Source organism: Brienomyrus brachyistius, chromosome 5 (assembly GCF_023856365.1).
Source record: "Brienomyrus brachyistius isolate T26 chromosome 5, BBRACH_0.4, whole genome shotgun sequence".
Taxonomy (NCBI): Eukaryota; Metazoa; Chordata; class Actinopteri; order Osteoglossiformes; family Mormyridae; genus Brienomyrus; species Brienomyrus brachyistius.
In genome coordinates, this window is record NC_064537.1 from 32247366 (window position 1) to 32261301 (window position 13936).

General features: G+C 35.6%; 1 protein-coding gene across 1 annotated transcript in view; it reads left to right on the forward strand.

Moving 5' to 3' along the window:
- The first annotated feature begins 5222 nt into the window (after positions 1-5222).
- igf2bp1 (insulin-like growth factor 2 mRNA binding protein 1) overlaps positions 5223-13936 on the forward strand; it is a 44913-nt gene continuing 36199 nt past the window's right edge. Inside the window, exons 1-2 of the mRNA XM_049015716.1 lie at positions 5223-5774; positions 6957-7017. Coding sequence (XP_048871673.1) covers positions 5600-5774; positions 6957-7017 — 236 coding nt within the window. The 5' untranslated portion in view covers positions 5223-5599. The remainder of the gene's footprint in view (positions 5775-6956; positions 7018-13936) is intronic.

Here is a 13936-nt window from a genome sequence, read left to right on the forward strand (position 1 = left end):
GCTCCCACACGGATGTTTAATAACTTAATTTCATCAAAAGTTACTGGTTGTTGCTACTGAAACAAGAAACGAAGTAAATCACTGTACTTTGTACTTTCTCGGTTGCCACAAACCACGTTTTGTTGGCTTAATCAAGTTTTTTCCGTTTAATTTAAGTATTTATATTTACTTTGTGACCAGATTTTATACTAAAACCTTTTATTTCGATGTGAATTAGATTTCCCAAAAGTGTATGTTAATTGAACTGCCGTCATTAATGAACTTGCCTACGAATAATACCTATAAACAATATAAATTCATAATATTACATCCTTGATACCGGAGCAATTAATAACTTCATTTTAAACGTGCTCAGTTTTGTTTTCTGCTCTGGCACGCAAAAACTGAAACTCGGGTACTTTGACAAATAATCAATTATTTGTTTACGACTTATTTAATTATTTCGAGTATGTACAAATAGTAGGCATTTCTACAAAACAATGATACAGCTCATCTGTAAACGGTACCTTTGAGATTTCGTTCTCGAGCGATGAATTTGGAGTTTTCCTTGAACGAAGCAAATGTATAACTGAAGCAATTGAAGTGTTGTTGCGTTTAGCTTTCATTCACACACCTCAGCGAAAAGGTGATTTATGATTTTTTGAAATTATAAGTATACCTTTAAATAAACTGACGCAGAAGTCAAACAAATTATATTAAGTCAAGCTCCGCTGTTAGGCTACGTCTTGCTGTCCATTTGAATTAATAAACGCAACAGTTAATATACAGTGCAATTCATATTTATAACGTTGGAAGATGTAACGTTGCAAAATGTTTCCAAAGACATACAGGTCCAATATATAACTTAGGCGATTATTTGAAGACAAGAAATGTATGGTAATTGATGTCTTTACCTAGTTATACATTTATGAGCAGCGACTTTTTTGAATTGCCAAAGTGCGTACTTTTTTGCTTTTCTAGAATCGTTTATATATAATACGACAGCAAAACAAATTTCTGCTCCTGGAATTTTTCTTGAAGAACAACCAAGCTGAATTGTGTACAGAATGTATTATCTTCATTCGTCCGCATGGTGGTAGCAGGCGCCTGCATAACAGTAGGAAAAGTTCTCGAATCATTCGAGTCAACCCAAATAAAAAGTAGCCTCTTATCAATGCATTGTGACGTAAGGGGCGAGGTTTCAGCCATTTACTCAATTTCAATCAACTCATCTTTCAAAATTAGTTTAAGTCTTAATTGTTTTCTAATTCCATGTCCCCTCAGTAGGTATTTTTGTAGTTGTTTTGCAAGTTTACCATACCTACTGCTACTTGTCAGTCCTGCAAATAACAATGAAATCAACAAAAGACTTCAGAACGAAATAGGCCTATTTATAATAGGAATCGTTTGTTGAAGAGTAATGTTAAATATCAGGTCACGTTGCAATATTTTATATTAGGTATAAAAACACACCCAATTAAACGACTCGGTCTGCCAGCCTGCTGTAAAACAAGGGTTAAACCTAATGACCAGTAAACACATATACAAATGTTCATATACCACTTTTGGATAAGTAATTAATGCATAATAAAATATGTAAAATATTAAAGTTATTAAATATATCCATAATGCTTTTATCTTAATATGTAACTAGTCATATATCTTCAAGGGTGGAATGACTGTATGTTAAATATTTATTCTAAATTGAATTACACCTCTAGCTTAAGACCATTTTCGATCAACTATAAATAATTTGGAGATATGGGATATATTCCGTAATTTCAAAAGTTTCGAAAAGAGTTTGCGGGGTTTTGCGCGCGTTTTTTATTGGTGCAATATCTGTACTTTTCATTTGAAAGTAACAGATTGGTAAAGTACTGTTATAGAAATAAAACGGAAGTGCTCCAGCTGTTGCTTTATTGCACTTTGTATGCCGTATGTATTATTGTAACCGGTTCCGTTATTTGTTGATTAAACAAAATCGTAAACGGGAATAGTATTACTCTGGAGTTCTTTAACCCCAAGCAAAGGGAACAAAATGAGAGGTTTGAGCCTTGCTGGCTAGAGCGTTGAACTTCATGACACGTATATATTTGCATTCGGGATTTCTGAGACAGAAATACATTTTTTGGACGTTTTTTAAAGCCCGAATCTTCTACATCTTGTACTTACGCCATAATTACTACTAAGGAAGGAAAAGAAAAATACCATTGGCCCTTCATGTGTAGCAAAACTCTTGCCTTCTTTGCTTTCTGCAGTCTTACCGATCCTCCCCCACCTCCATTTAAACTGAGGATGTGACTCTACAGCCACTGAATCGGAATTTTTCACGTGAACTTCATTATTGTACTTCACATCCCTTGAGATTCTCCATTCATAAAAATAACCAATTAGCATCCAATGACTCTAAGTTTCATATCTATGTACAAATTGCACAATTCTATCTAAACACTACAGAATGCATTTTAAGTGACTTAATCACACCTGTACACTATTAGGTTTGTGTGTGGCACAAGCATTGTAGTATTTCAGGGAAACTTGTTGTGTAAATACATACGTCACAAAATATTACAGACTTAGTGTGTATTGTGAATAAAAATTTGAATAGATAGATAGATAGATAGATAGATAGATAGATAGATAGATAGATAAAGAATCCTGATTCAGCCCTTGGAATTCATTCAAAGTCACTACTGTTGTTCAGTATTAATGTTACGATTTGGCAGTATTTAAGTGCAGAGCAACTGTATTCATATTTTTATATTACAGTATATATTATTTAAAAAATGTACATTTATTTAACAGACATTTTTGTCCAAAAAACACATGCAAATCAAAATGTGAATCTGGTGTAAAGATTGAAGTACTTATTTATTCCATAGTCCTTAAGATACTTTGATCTGAAAAGATATCCTTACTACTGTACTTCTTAGAGATTCATCTGACCACTACAGATATACCAATTTATACTCTTACCGTCCACCCATCTCCTAACCATTTACCCTGGTTAGGGTCATGGGGTTTATACCAGTACTTTTGAACAAAACAATTATACTAAACAAAGATATCTTACATAAATTAGCATTTACCTGAACAAGAATATCAACTTTTATTTAATAAAATTACATTTAAACAATGTGGCTTCTACATGAAAGACTATTTTATCTTTTACGTGAGTTACATACAAGATAACATGCTTTGCTCAAACTTGTTCAAAATTATGTTTGGGATACAATCAACAGGGCCTGACAAGACAGTGGCGTGTCGACGGAGGTGGATTTCTGTATTATACAATACTCTCCAGCACCTCTCTAGTACATAAAAAGAAAAAAATACTAAACAGATAACCACTGCTGCTGCATCACCCTGAAAAATTCAGGCATCAATGACAGTAAATTTCCAAGGCACACTAATGTTTGAAGTTTTCCCAACTATTAGTATTAGTTGTGATGTCCCCTGAGTGCAGTATCACCCCCTCTAATATCAGTATGCCTTTGAAACAAACGCAGGAATTCCCATTTGCAATACTCATCTTTTTTTACATGGACCAAGCAAAAATAGCTTTACACATTCATTATGTAAAGAGTTTTCATTTGATAAAACTTGAAGTAGCTCTTTTCCCTCTAGAGGTTATAACTTGCTTAAGTTACGAAAACACATGATTTTCCTATACAGACTTAGCTAAACGTGAGCGTTTATAAAAGAACAAGGAAAACGTGGCTCCTTATCGTCATTTAACATGTTAATTTTGCACTCAATATGTTCACGTATAATTATCTTTCTAACTAAAAGCACATTAAAATACATATTACCACCAAAAATATTTTACCTGATGTTTCGCGTAAAAAAACAGATGAAGTGTATAACTATATACTCTTAGAATCAACCTGTTGAAACACGTTGATAATTATTTTGAGCAAAAAAGAATAACATCTGGGGGAAACGATGATCTACTATTAGTATATATTAATGATAAGAGAGACTATTTAATCTCTTGTGCATATTTGTACTTCAAATTTAATTTCAGGACAGCAGCACAGAAAAGAACGACACACAAAAGTAGCCTACGCCTGCAAGCGTAGCAGGGACTGTCCCTCGCCGTCGTGGACGCCAGCAAGCTGCACAGCTCCCTTGCAGGCCTGGTGCCTCACGTACCACCATTTTGAAATGCAAAGACCGTGTAGAACAAAACACGACATATATATCTGAGGTTATTCCTCTGCATTTAATGTTCTCTGCCGTCAAAGACGCTATCAGCCTGGTAAATGTAATCCAGTAGCAAACCACGGATGAACTAGAAGACGACGAGAAGTCGTATTGCTGCGTAGTTTCCGAGATTCCGAGCTGCTTGGAAGCATGAACAAACGAGCTTCTACTGCACGTTGTAAATCTTGCCGAGGGCCTTCATGTAACTGACTGTCTTCAGAAGTAGGGAAGTGGAAGGGGCCATTCGTGTCAGCGGGAGTTTCGGACATTTTCTTAAATTCAACTCCAATCATTCATTGGCGAAAACACCATTAGACCTTCAAATGAAGAAAGAAAAAATATTTGAAATATCTAATACAACCTAACGTCAGATGTGTGTTACATTCACTAGACTAATATAGCTTTCGTCAGATGTGCATGACTTTCACTAGGATATGACTGGAAACGTTGGCCTACACATTTCTTGCACGTTTTGCAACTCATTTAAACCCTTTAAGCAGTCAAATGTTAATCAATGCTTAGAGTCGCACTACTTTTTTGACAAATTGGTATTTCAGTTCATGACTTAGATTTTAACAGTATTATCAGTAGGCAAAAAACACTCCTTCGTACTTTTCAGGTTAAATATCTTATCTAGTAAGATGTATGAATATTAACCAGCGCACAATCCCTGCCGAGACCCTTCATTGGCCATCACACAGCTCGCCGCTTTCTAATAAAAAACACACGCTTACCATTTTTATTTGCTCTGATGACACATTTAATAAATATGTAAACTCACGTATATGTGCACTACATGTGGGTGGTTTACAGGACATAACCCAGCTTTTACGTCGTCAGCCGGCATACTACAGCACTCGCACACCCACCCTCTCCTTCGCTGCTGAGGGCCAACCCCTCCGTCGGTACTCCGAGACCACGTGGTTTCCTCTTCGCAAACAAAAAAATGAGTATTTTTTTTCCAGATCGTTTTAGAGGCGGTGCCGTCATTAAGCATAAGGATCGGTGTTGGGTACAACTCGAGGTTTCGGGGCAGCGAGAGAGGAAATTTTTTTTTTCTTCTGATCCCGCCATAGCCGTGCTACTTTTTTTTTACCACCATCATACCAGTCGGATTAATCCAAGCTAAAATACAGATACAGTGTGCGATTACCAATTAAGGGTGTTACATTGTCGCTTTTCCGCCACTATTCTAAGATCTTGCAGAGACTAAGTCATACCATATTACCATTTACAACTTTTGATCATTATTTGGATTTAAAAAATATATTTCTGTTTCATTATTCGTGTAAATTACAAATTGGATTGGCTATTTATCTCATCGACTCTACTATTTTGGCGTCTTTTAAACAATTTTACTGCTATTTATTTTTTATTTTGCCGGTGGACTTCTACCGTGGTTTCATCCTTCAACATGAACAAGTTGTACATTGGAAATCTGAGTGAAAATGTGACTTCAGAAGACTTGGTAAAAGTCTTTGAAGACTGCAAGATTCCTTTCTCTGGACAGTTTCTACTTAAAACTGGCTATGCGTTTGTTGACTGTCCAGATGACCAATGGGCTATGAAAGCAATTGAAACATTTTCGGGTAAGTAACTGGATATGCTTAAATTATAATGGAAGTATTCATTTCACGTAATGTTATAAAATGGACAGAATGTATAAGGGACTAATTCGTAAAGCGTGTCCCTTTGACTAACTTTAGCTGGTTCTCGTCACCCGTGTTTTGAGTATTTTGAAGACGCGAGAGTATGGAAATGACTGCTCTAGAGAATAAATATTATTCTTTTTTAATTGTTTGATTATTCCAAGGAATGTGTCTAAAATCTCAGCGTGAGGTGACCGACATGACACTCAACTTTTAAAGGGGGTGGGGGGCGTAACAAGATTGACTTATTCTGTAAAAGACTGTACTAATAGAGTATATTCCTTGGTCGGTTGTATCTGTTTAGACGGAACATATATGGAACATAAAATGGTTGTAGGACATAGTTTTGCAGTCATAGTAGTGTACTTAGTATTTCACAATGCCTTTACTGAAGTTTTACAATCGGTATCATCGTTCAAGCTATAGAATTCAATTGTACCCCTCCCCCTTTTGGATAAAAGGCCATTAGCGACAGATAGGAAATCCGTTGGTTACCTATCTACCTATGCATGTTTTACAAATATATCAGTGAGATTACACGTTTCTTTTATGTTTTAGTCTAAGATTCTACCTTCAGATTTGTTGCTGTAATCCTGAGAGGTGTATGAATTAGTAAAATGTCCATGATTTGTGAATATGTAGCGTGTGATGTGTGTTCCATATAGCGCGAAGGTCGCCATGCTGTTCCTGTACTACAATATAGATCTCCACCAAACCTAGGGCAAGCAAGTAGCATATTTAATTATATCATAAATGTTACAATAAATGCCTGGAATCCAGAATTACTACTATTATAAGCATTACATTGGAAATTTAAAATGTTGTTTTAGGCTTTTGCACACTAAAATAAACAGCACAAAATAACTGAAATAAATGCAAAGCTACATGAACGTTCTATTTTATAAGGCTCATATTTGTGTTGTGTTACGCATGCCGTATGAATTTTTTGTATGATACATAATCCATCACAAAGTTGACGGACGCAGGAACTTTACACTTAGCGTAGTGTTTCGGCAAAGTAATAATTGATATTGATCAGTAAGTGTTCAGTTACAGATTAAATATTTTCGATGATGGGGGTAGAATACGGTTGAACTTTTATCTCAAACATTTATTTTTCAGGTAAAGTGGAACTGCATGGCAAATGTATTGAGGTCGAGCATTCTGTCCCCAAGAAACAAAGGTAAAGGCCAATTTTTTAGTTTCAGAACTAACGCGAAATGTTGTTCCTGGATATTCATGTATGTATGTATGGGCGTGTGTGTGTACGTGTTTCTTTTTATTCAACATTTTAATTATTTCAGAATGCATGAATGTCGAAATGACGAATCCCTTGTGAAGCCTGGGCCTACACCAACCATGCACAGACAACATTATTTATTTATTTATCCATTCGTTTCTTTCTTTATTTATTTGTTTACTCATTTATTTGAAGGAGTGCCTGTTCACAGTGAAAACATTGATTTGTTTTGCTTTACACAAATACATTTCACACAGAATCCTCCTTTTATGCAATATAGTAGCAAAAATGCAAGTTATTGGTTAAACGGTTATAAGGGTGATATTTTGCGCAAGTCCGTAGTTTTAGTTTACGCCTTGTCGAGAAGCCGTTTGAATCAATGGTATTTACAATTCTATCACTCATTTCTCTTCTCCTGCCGGTCGAAAGTTTGTTAGGACACGTCACATTGTTCAAATACTATCATATTTAGTCGTAAAGGTGTTTACATGTTAGTATAATTATGTAAGTGTTAGACTATGAACATTCACGTGGCTCTGTGGAGGCCTGTGCGATGTTCTGGGCCTAGATGTTAGATATGCGTATATAAATACGCAAAAAATTACGTGGAGAGCGTCTTTGATGTCTTTATTGGAGCTCACGTTTTTTCATGAAACATTTTCTTCGTTTTAGATTTAAATGACCACATAGGCCTCATTCAAGGCTTTTCGCCGTACCACACGGGCTTTGTAAATAAATAACTTACATGTTTTAAAATCACCACCAACGTTTTGTATTACTGTACAAAATCGATTTTGGAAAATATTTTGGATCAACAACAGATCGAATGAAAAAAAAATAAAATGGCTGCGTGTTCATTAAAAGAATTTACCATAGTTTTTCACCCCTCCCCCACACTATACTTCCTAGTTGTCCCCTCCCCTCTCTCTTCTCTATCCTTCCCTCCCTGTAGTTCTTTCCAAAGTTATATATATGTATGTGTGTATGTGTGTGTGTGTCTGCTTTCATACATACATACATACATACATACATGCGTATAATCATGACAATAACCTAATAGTCCGGGTAACACAAATGATAAGTGACTGGTCCGCAAGTCTTGTGTTAGGTACATTGCTGTTATGTGTATATATATTTTTTATGCCTAATTAACTAGCATTTAAGGCAGTCACACTTGGAATCAGTCGTATTGGTAATTCCTGTGTTCATAGTATTCGTTTTCACTTCATAAACGTAGATAGTTATTCCTGGATCATGAGTCGAACGCATTTTTACTTTTATACTAGTTATTTTAAATTATGTAATGTTTCCTAATCAAATGTGCTTCAGCAAATTTAGGTATTTCTGCCATGGTAGTAATTATGACGGTAGCCAGAACGTTGCGATAATGACTCTACGCTACTTACTGGCGTGTTTATGGAATTATTTGTTCAAATATAATATGTGACGTTGTCCGTTTCTTTGAAGTTTGCTCTGTTGGTGAGTTTCATGCTTTCTGTTTAGCTGCTTGCCTCATTCTGGGGGAAGAAAATGCATTTTGAAATGAAATGTATTATTTCACTATTCAGGTGGCACGACGTGGTTTCTAATGTATCATGAATTCATATCTATTATTTGTAAGAGAGTGTGTGTTTGCCGTCATTTACTACCCAAAGAATAGTGTGTTTTGTGGGTGTGATAGTATTAGTAGTGGCCAAAATGAGGAAAAGAACATTCAGCGCTATTGGTGGTAAAAAATCTATGAGGAACGACAGCTGTATTTTGCTTGCAGACTAAGTATTTAAAATACATTATATAATAAAGTATTTTAAACTTTATGAAACTAACCTTGGCTTTGTGGCCGCTGTGACCTTTCCTCCTTTCGTAGCAGACTATCCAAATACTTGAATGTCAGTGAGAAAATGAAGTTTAGACCTCATGATGGAGCTAAAATATTTATATATAATTAGGCCTACATTGCACACTTACTGCATGCTTATATGATGACTTGATTCCTTGCTTGTGAATAGTATTTTTGTCTGACATCCGAATAAACGGTAAGAGAATCTTCAGACTGATCTGATAGTACTTACAGGCTGATGATGAACATATTGATCACGTAGTTTACTGAAGGAAGGACCATGTAGTGAGACAGGGCATTTTATTATTGCTATTATTTTTGTTTGTTTGTTTGTTTATTTGTTTTTTTATTAAACAGCTTGCCATTCTGCAGCAGCTTGGTTTGTGATGGAAAAGGTACGCGTCTTTTGAAAAAAAAAATCACAATTCACTTAATTTCCTGATAAGTCTGAACACTCAGATTTTAAAATGTATTCTCTGAAAGTTTGTGCAAAATTCTGATTTATCAACTTAATCTTTTGGGAAGTAGCAATGAGTCAGTGAACCGATAATGCTAGTTTTATAATGCCGAATTGTCAACAGGTATCATTATCTTCTGATGTGATATAGCATAGTGAAAAAAGGTTGATTAATCTTAGTTTGTAGTGGACTTTGACAGCAGAGATGGTAGGACAGCCAGATTAATTATTGGTGCCTGTGTGGTATTTTCAAAGTTTCACACTGCAGCCATTGTGCAAGAACGATTCAGATCTCAAAAGTGATCGTGTAGCCATGCACTGACACAGTGACAATATGCAGTAAAGTTTAGGTAATATTGGTCTTGATCATGCTGCATTTGAAATAAGAAAAGTCACATGATGGACAGTTAGGGCTTTTGGGCATTTCTCAAGCAGACCTTCACCTACGTCCTCCTCCCCCTCCACAATTGCCTGTCTCAACTTTAGTAATGAATATTTCGTTTGCACGAGCAGCCTGCTAACACAGTTGTGTTGAAGCAGTTTTCCCAAAGACATGAAAGAAAGGGGTAAATTGCTATTTTCATTTGGTGGGAAATGCATTATTTATACACGTTTTACCCACTTGTGTTCTGTTTCAGAAGTGACAGTCTGCTCTCTTTTTCAGCCTCTTTATTTGTAAATGGTAAACTACATGAAAACCCCTGAGTAACCAACTGAATGTATGTTAGTTTACATTGTTCAATGTGGTGAAAAGGTAGACCTTAGGCTACTCAGTGTTTTTAATGCTATCTTCCATTTTCAGTAACCATTAAACCTGCAGTGTTCGGCTGGAATTATTCAAACAACAAGCATCATATTGGAGTTACCTGAACAATTGTTGTTCAGCCTACAATGACAATATTGTTTGAGAAAAATGGGAAAGTAACGGAGCCACAAGATACAGTTATAAGTAATTAAATTTAATTAAATTAGGTCTTATTATTCATGCATGATGTATTTATGGTTAGATGTGTCCTGCCAGGGGTAGAGCATGTTAAAAAATCCACAATAAACACACATACATAAGGATAAATACTTATGTAGTCATGTGATCTGGTGCTTCATTCGTATTACTTAAATGCTTGTCATAGTTATTGTAATACAGAGGAGTGCATCTTATGAAAAGTTATATTTCAGACCTAAATACCTTGTGAGAAAGAATATATATGTATGAGTATAAATATCACAAGGAATGAGAAGTACACTGTCTCTTTAAGAAACCCCCAACGCTCATGTATCTTCCTTCTCCACTCTGGTTCGAACCATCTGTCCTGTTTTTAAAGGGGCTCAGTCCCAATATCCTGGTATCTCTGCTAGCATGGGTGGCTCAATAGCTTCTGAACACTGTCACATGCATTCTGACTCCCTCAATACAAATGTCTTTTGGAAGTGTTAGCAATGTCACATGGGATTAGGTGTAAGTTACTTAACATATAAGAAACCAAGGGTTAAAATGGTGGCTCTTGAACACATGATATTTTGTGCTGTGTTTGTATTAGAGTGCTGTATGTGTGTCGGTGTGTAACCCTGTAGTCGTTGAATTATGAATATGTCTTACATCAAAACAGCTATGATGGCAGACAAATTCTGTTTGACACAATGTGCTACAAACAATCTTCATTGTCAATTAAAGACTTCTGTAAAAAAATCTAATGATACCCTCTTAGAGGACGTTGGTTTTAGTGACATTTGGAGGTTAGAAGTTGCAAATACATTTTAAGTTAAATAGTAGAATGTATATTGACTTCAAAGACAATACGCTTATGGACCCATAATAAAGAAAGGATGTTACATCAAAGATTTATTGAATTTCTTAGACTTCATTAAAGAATCTGGGCACATTGAAGCCATGAAGATAGTCAAGTTCCACTCCCAGAAAGTGTGAGGCTATGCCTTATGGCACCAAGCATGTGTTTTAACTATAGTTCCTTGGGTTGTGTACTGCCTTTACTTAGGAGAATGGATTTGCACCTTCAGAATGTTTTTCGGGAGGCTTTCTGTGATGGTTAGATCATCAGAACGTGTTCTTATAGGGAGCGATCTTTAAATTTGAAGCATCAAATAATTGTGACGTTTTTCCTTGACGTAAGCGGAAAGATATAAGGATGTGTTCCTCTTATTTTGCTGCTAGCAATATATGCCTTGTGAAAACAGGAGTAAAATGTGGGCAATAATGAGAAACATTTCATCCACCCTTCTCCGTTTCATCCATCTTCTAACTGCCTGTCGTGGGCAAGGTCATAGAGCCTGTCCCAGGCAGCATAAGGAACAGGGCAGAGATACACAAGTACGCAGTCAACACCAAGGAAGTCTTTAAATATCGGAATGATCAGGGGCTAAGTCAGGTTTACCTTTTTTGTTTTTGAAGGAAGATTGGCATCAGGGCTAAAATATTTGGGGCTATAGGCTTAAAATACTTAGTGCTATAGCCCTGAATGATCGGACCTAACGATGCCTATAGTCAACACACAACTTAGTCATACTCTGTATAATGGGAAACGGTGTGCTATCTTAATCGTTTTGTACTGGTTTTCAAATAATCCAGTAATAACATGGGCGACTAGAAAAGTCACGGAAAAGTTAATTATTTAATTAATTTAGTTAGATATTTTTACACACTTATCATTAAGTGCTTGATTGGTTTGCATGAATAAAGCTGGAGAACATCATGTCCGACCTGCCGTAAACAGTACAGCACATCTCTACCAATGATGCATTCAAAAGCCTTAGAAAGATTATAGCAACAATAAGTTACCATTTTTTGTGCATTCTCAGCTCAACATATATACGTTTAAGAAAATAAATCTTAATAGGTTGATTTTCATTTACTTTTTGTAGTTTTAATTTATTATTTACAGAACTATGTCCGACGTCTTTTAAAGAACTTCCCATTTTCCTCTTTGTAATCAGTGTCTTTTATGTTGAAATTGCACACCAGAGATTACACCTTTGTTCCACACATCAGCGTAAGTGAAATCTGGTAGTGAACATTACTAAAGTTCTCCCCATATCTTATTGTAAAGTATTTTTTAAACATTTGATTTAATATCTAATTAATCCCAAAAGAAAGACATCTTATAATATTAGGTTTAGGGTTTTACACTGTTTATCAGTTGTGCACAGTTGACTGTCGATGGAGTATTCTAGTTACATATGTGGTATAATTGTGGGGTGGATTGACTGGAGTATGTTTTCTGATACACTTCTTCATTTGAAGAAAAAAGTATTTACAAGTAAAATGTAACAAATACGGCGAGAGTCATAGTAAATTTGTGAAACATTGCATGATGGCCCTAAAATGTAGATGATGGGCAACATTTGTTTAGAGAGCGTGAGAATTTCACGATCTCTTGACAAAACTATCTGGTGTCCTATGTTTTAAAATTAAAGAAAGAAAGAAAACTGCTCACAAATTACTTTTAACCGGATCTGTTTTATTTTTTTTATGACTGTCAACTAACAATAATGCAACAACAAGCACAGTAAAATTACTTGCAATATGCCAATTGCTGTACCTGTGTTTAGACTAATGCTTGGGTTAAAAATATCGAACTTCGGTGCAAAACTTGTTTGATTCCAGATATATGATTTTTTAACAGATTATTGTTAAATCATCGCCTCAAACTTAATTTTGCAGTAGAACTAGGCATATTTATATCAGTTGTTTATTATGTATTATTGTTTGCATAAAACTTATTTTAACAATTAACATAGACTCAACAATGTTTTTTAATCAAACAGGCCACTGTTTGCTGGAAATGATGCATGTTCAGTCAGTGAAGTGGGTTCTTTTGAATAGGGAGTGCCTGATCTCCCCTCCCCCACCTGCCAGTTCCCCTCCCCCGCGCACAGGAGCCACGCTTTTACCCTGCACCAGCTCACCCCAAACATCACAATTAAACCAGACTGTGACTCTCAGTTAGTTCTTGTCCTTAGCATCATTGTCCAATGTCTTGTTCTCGCCAAAGAATAATGCAGCTCTAATTGTTCTGTAATTGTAGTTAATATGAATGCTAAGGTTTATAACATAATTCATAGTTCTCTTTGAATATAAAAAGGTAAATATTCAGACTAAAATATGGTATAGGATTGCTTGATTGCACGAGATATAGATTGGGAAAATATGTTTTTAGGAGTTTTGCCTACAAACTTGATGTTACTGCACAGCACGGTGTATTCTAGAAACAAACGCTACCAGGCTTCTTTTTTTAAAAAAAGTTTGCACTAATTATTTGAAATCATATCTGTGAGTTGTAATAAAATCTAGGCCAGATTCCCCCATTCTTTGTAAGTCTCAAAGGTCCTTTATAGTTTCAAGTACCTGGTTATTTATAACAAATCAGGTGAGTGTATTTTTACCCGATGCTTTTAAATGACTTTACAGTTAAATATATCATTTGATAAACAGGGGGCTTTGGTGTATATAAATCAATTTCTGTAACACTGTGTGCGCTTGCAAGTGCGATAGGTCTATATGTTCATGGCAGAATTGCCTTCAGAAATGGCTCTTTTTCCTTCACGTATAA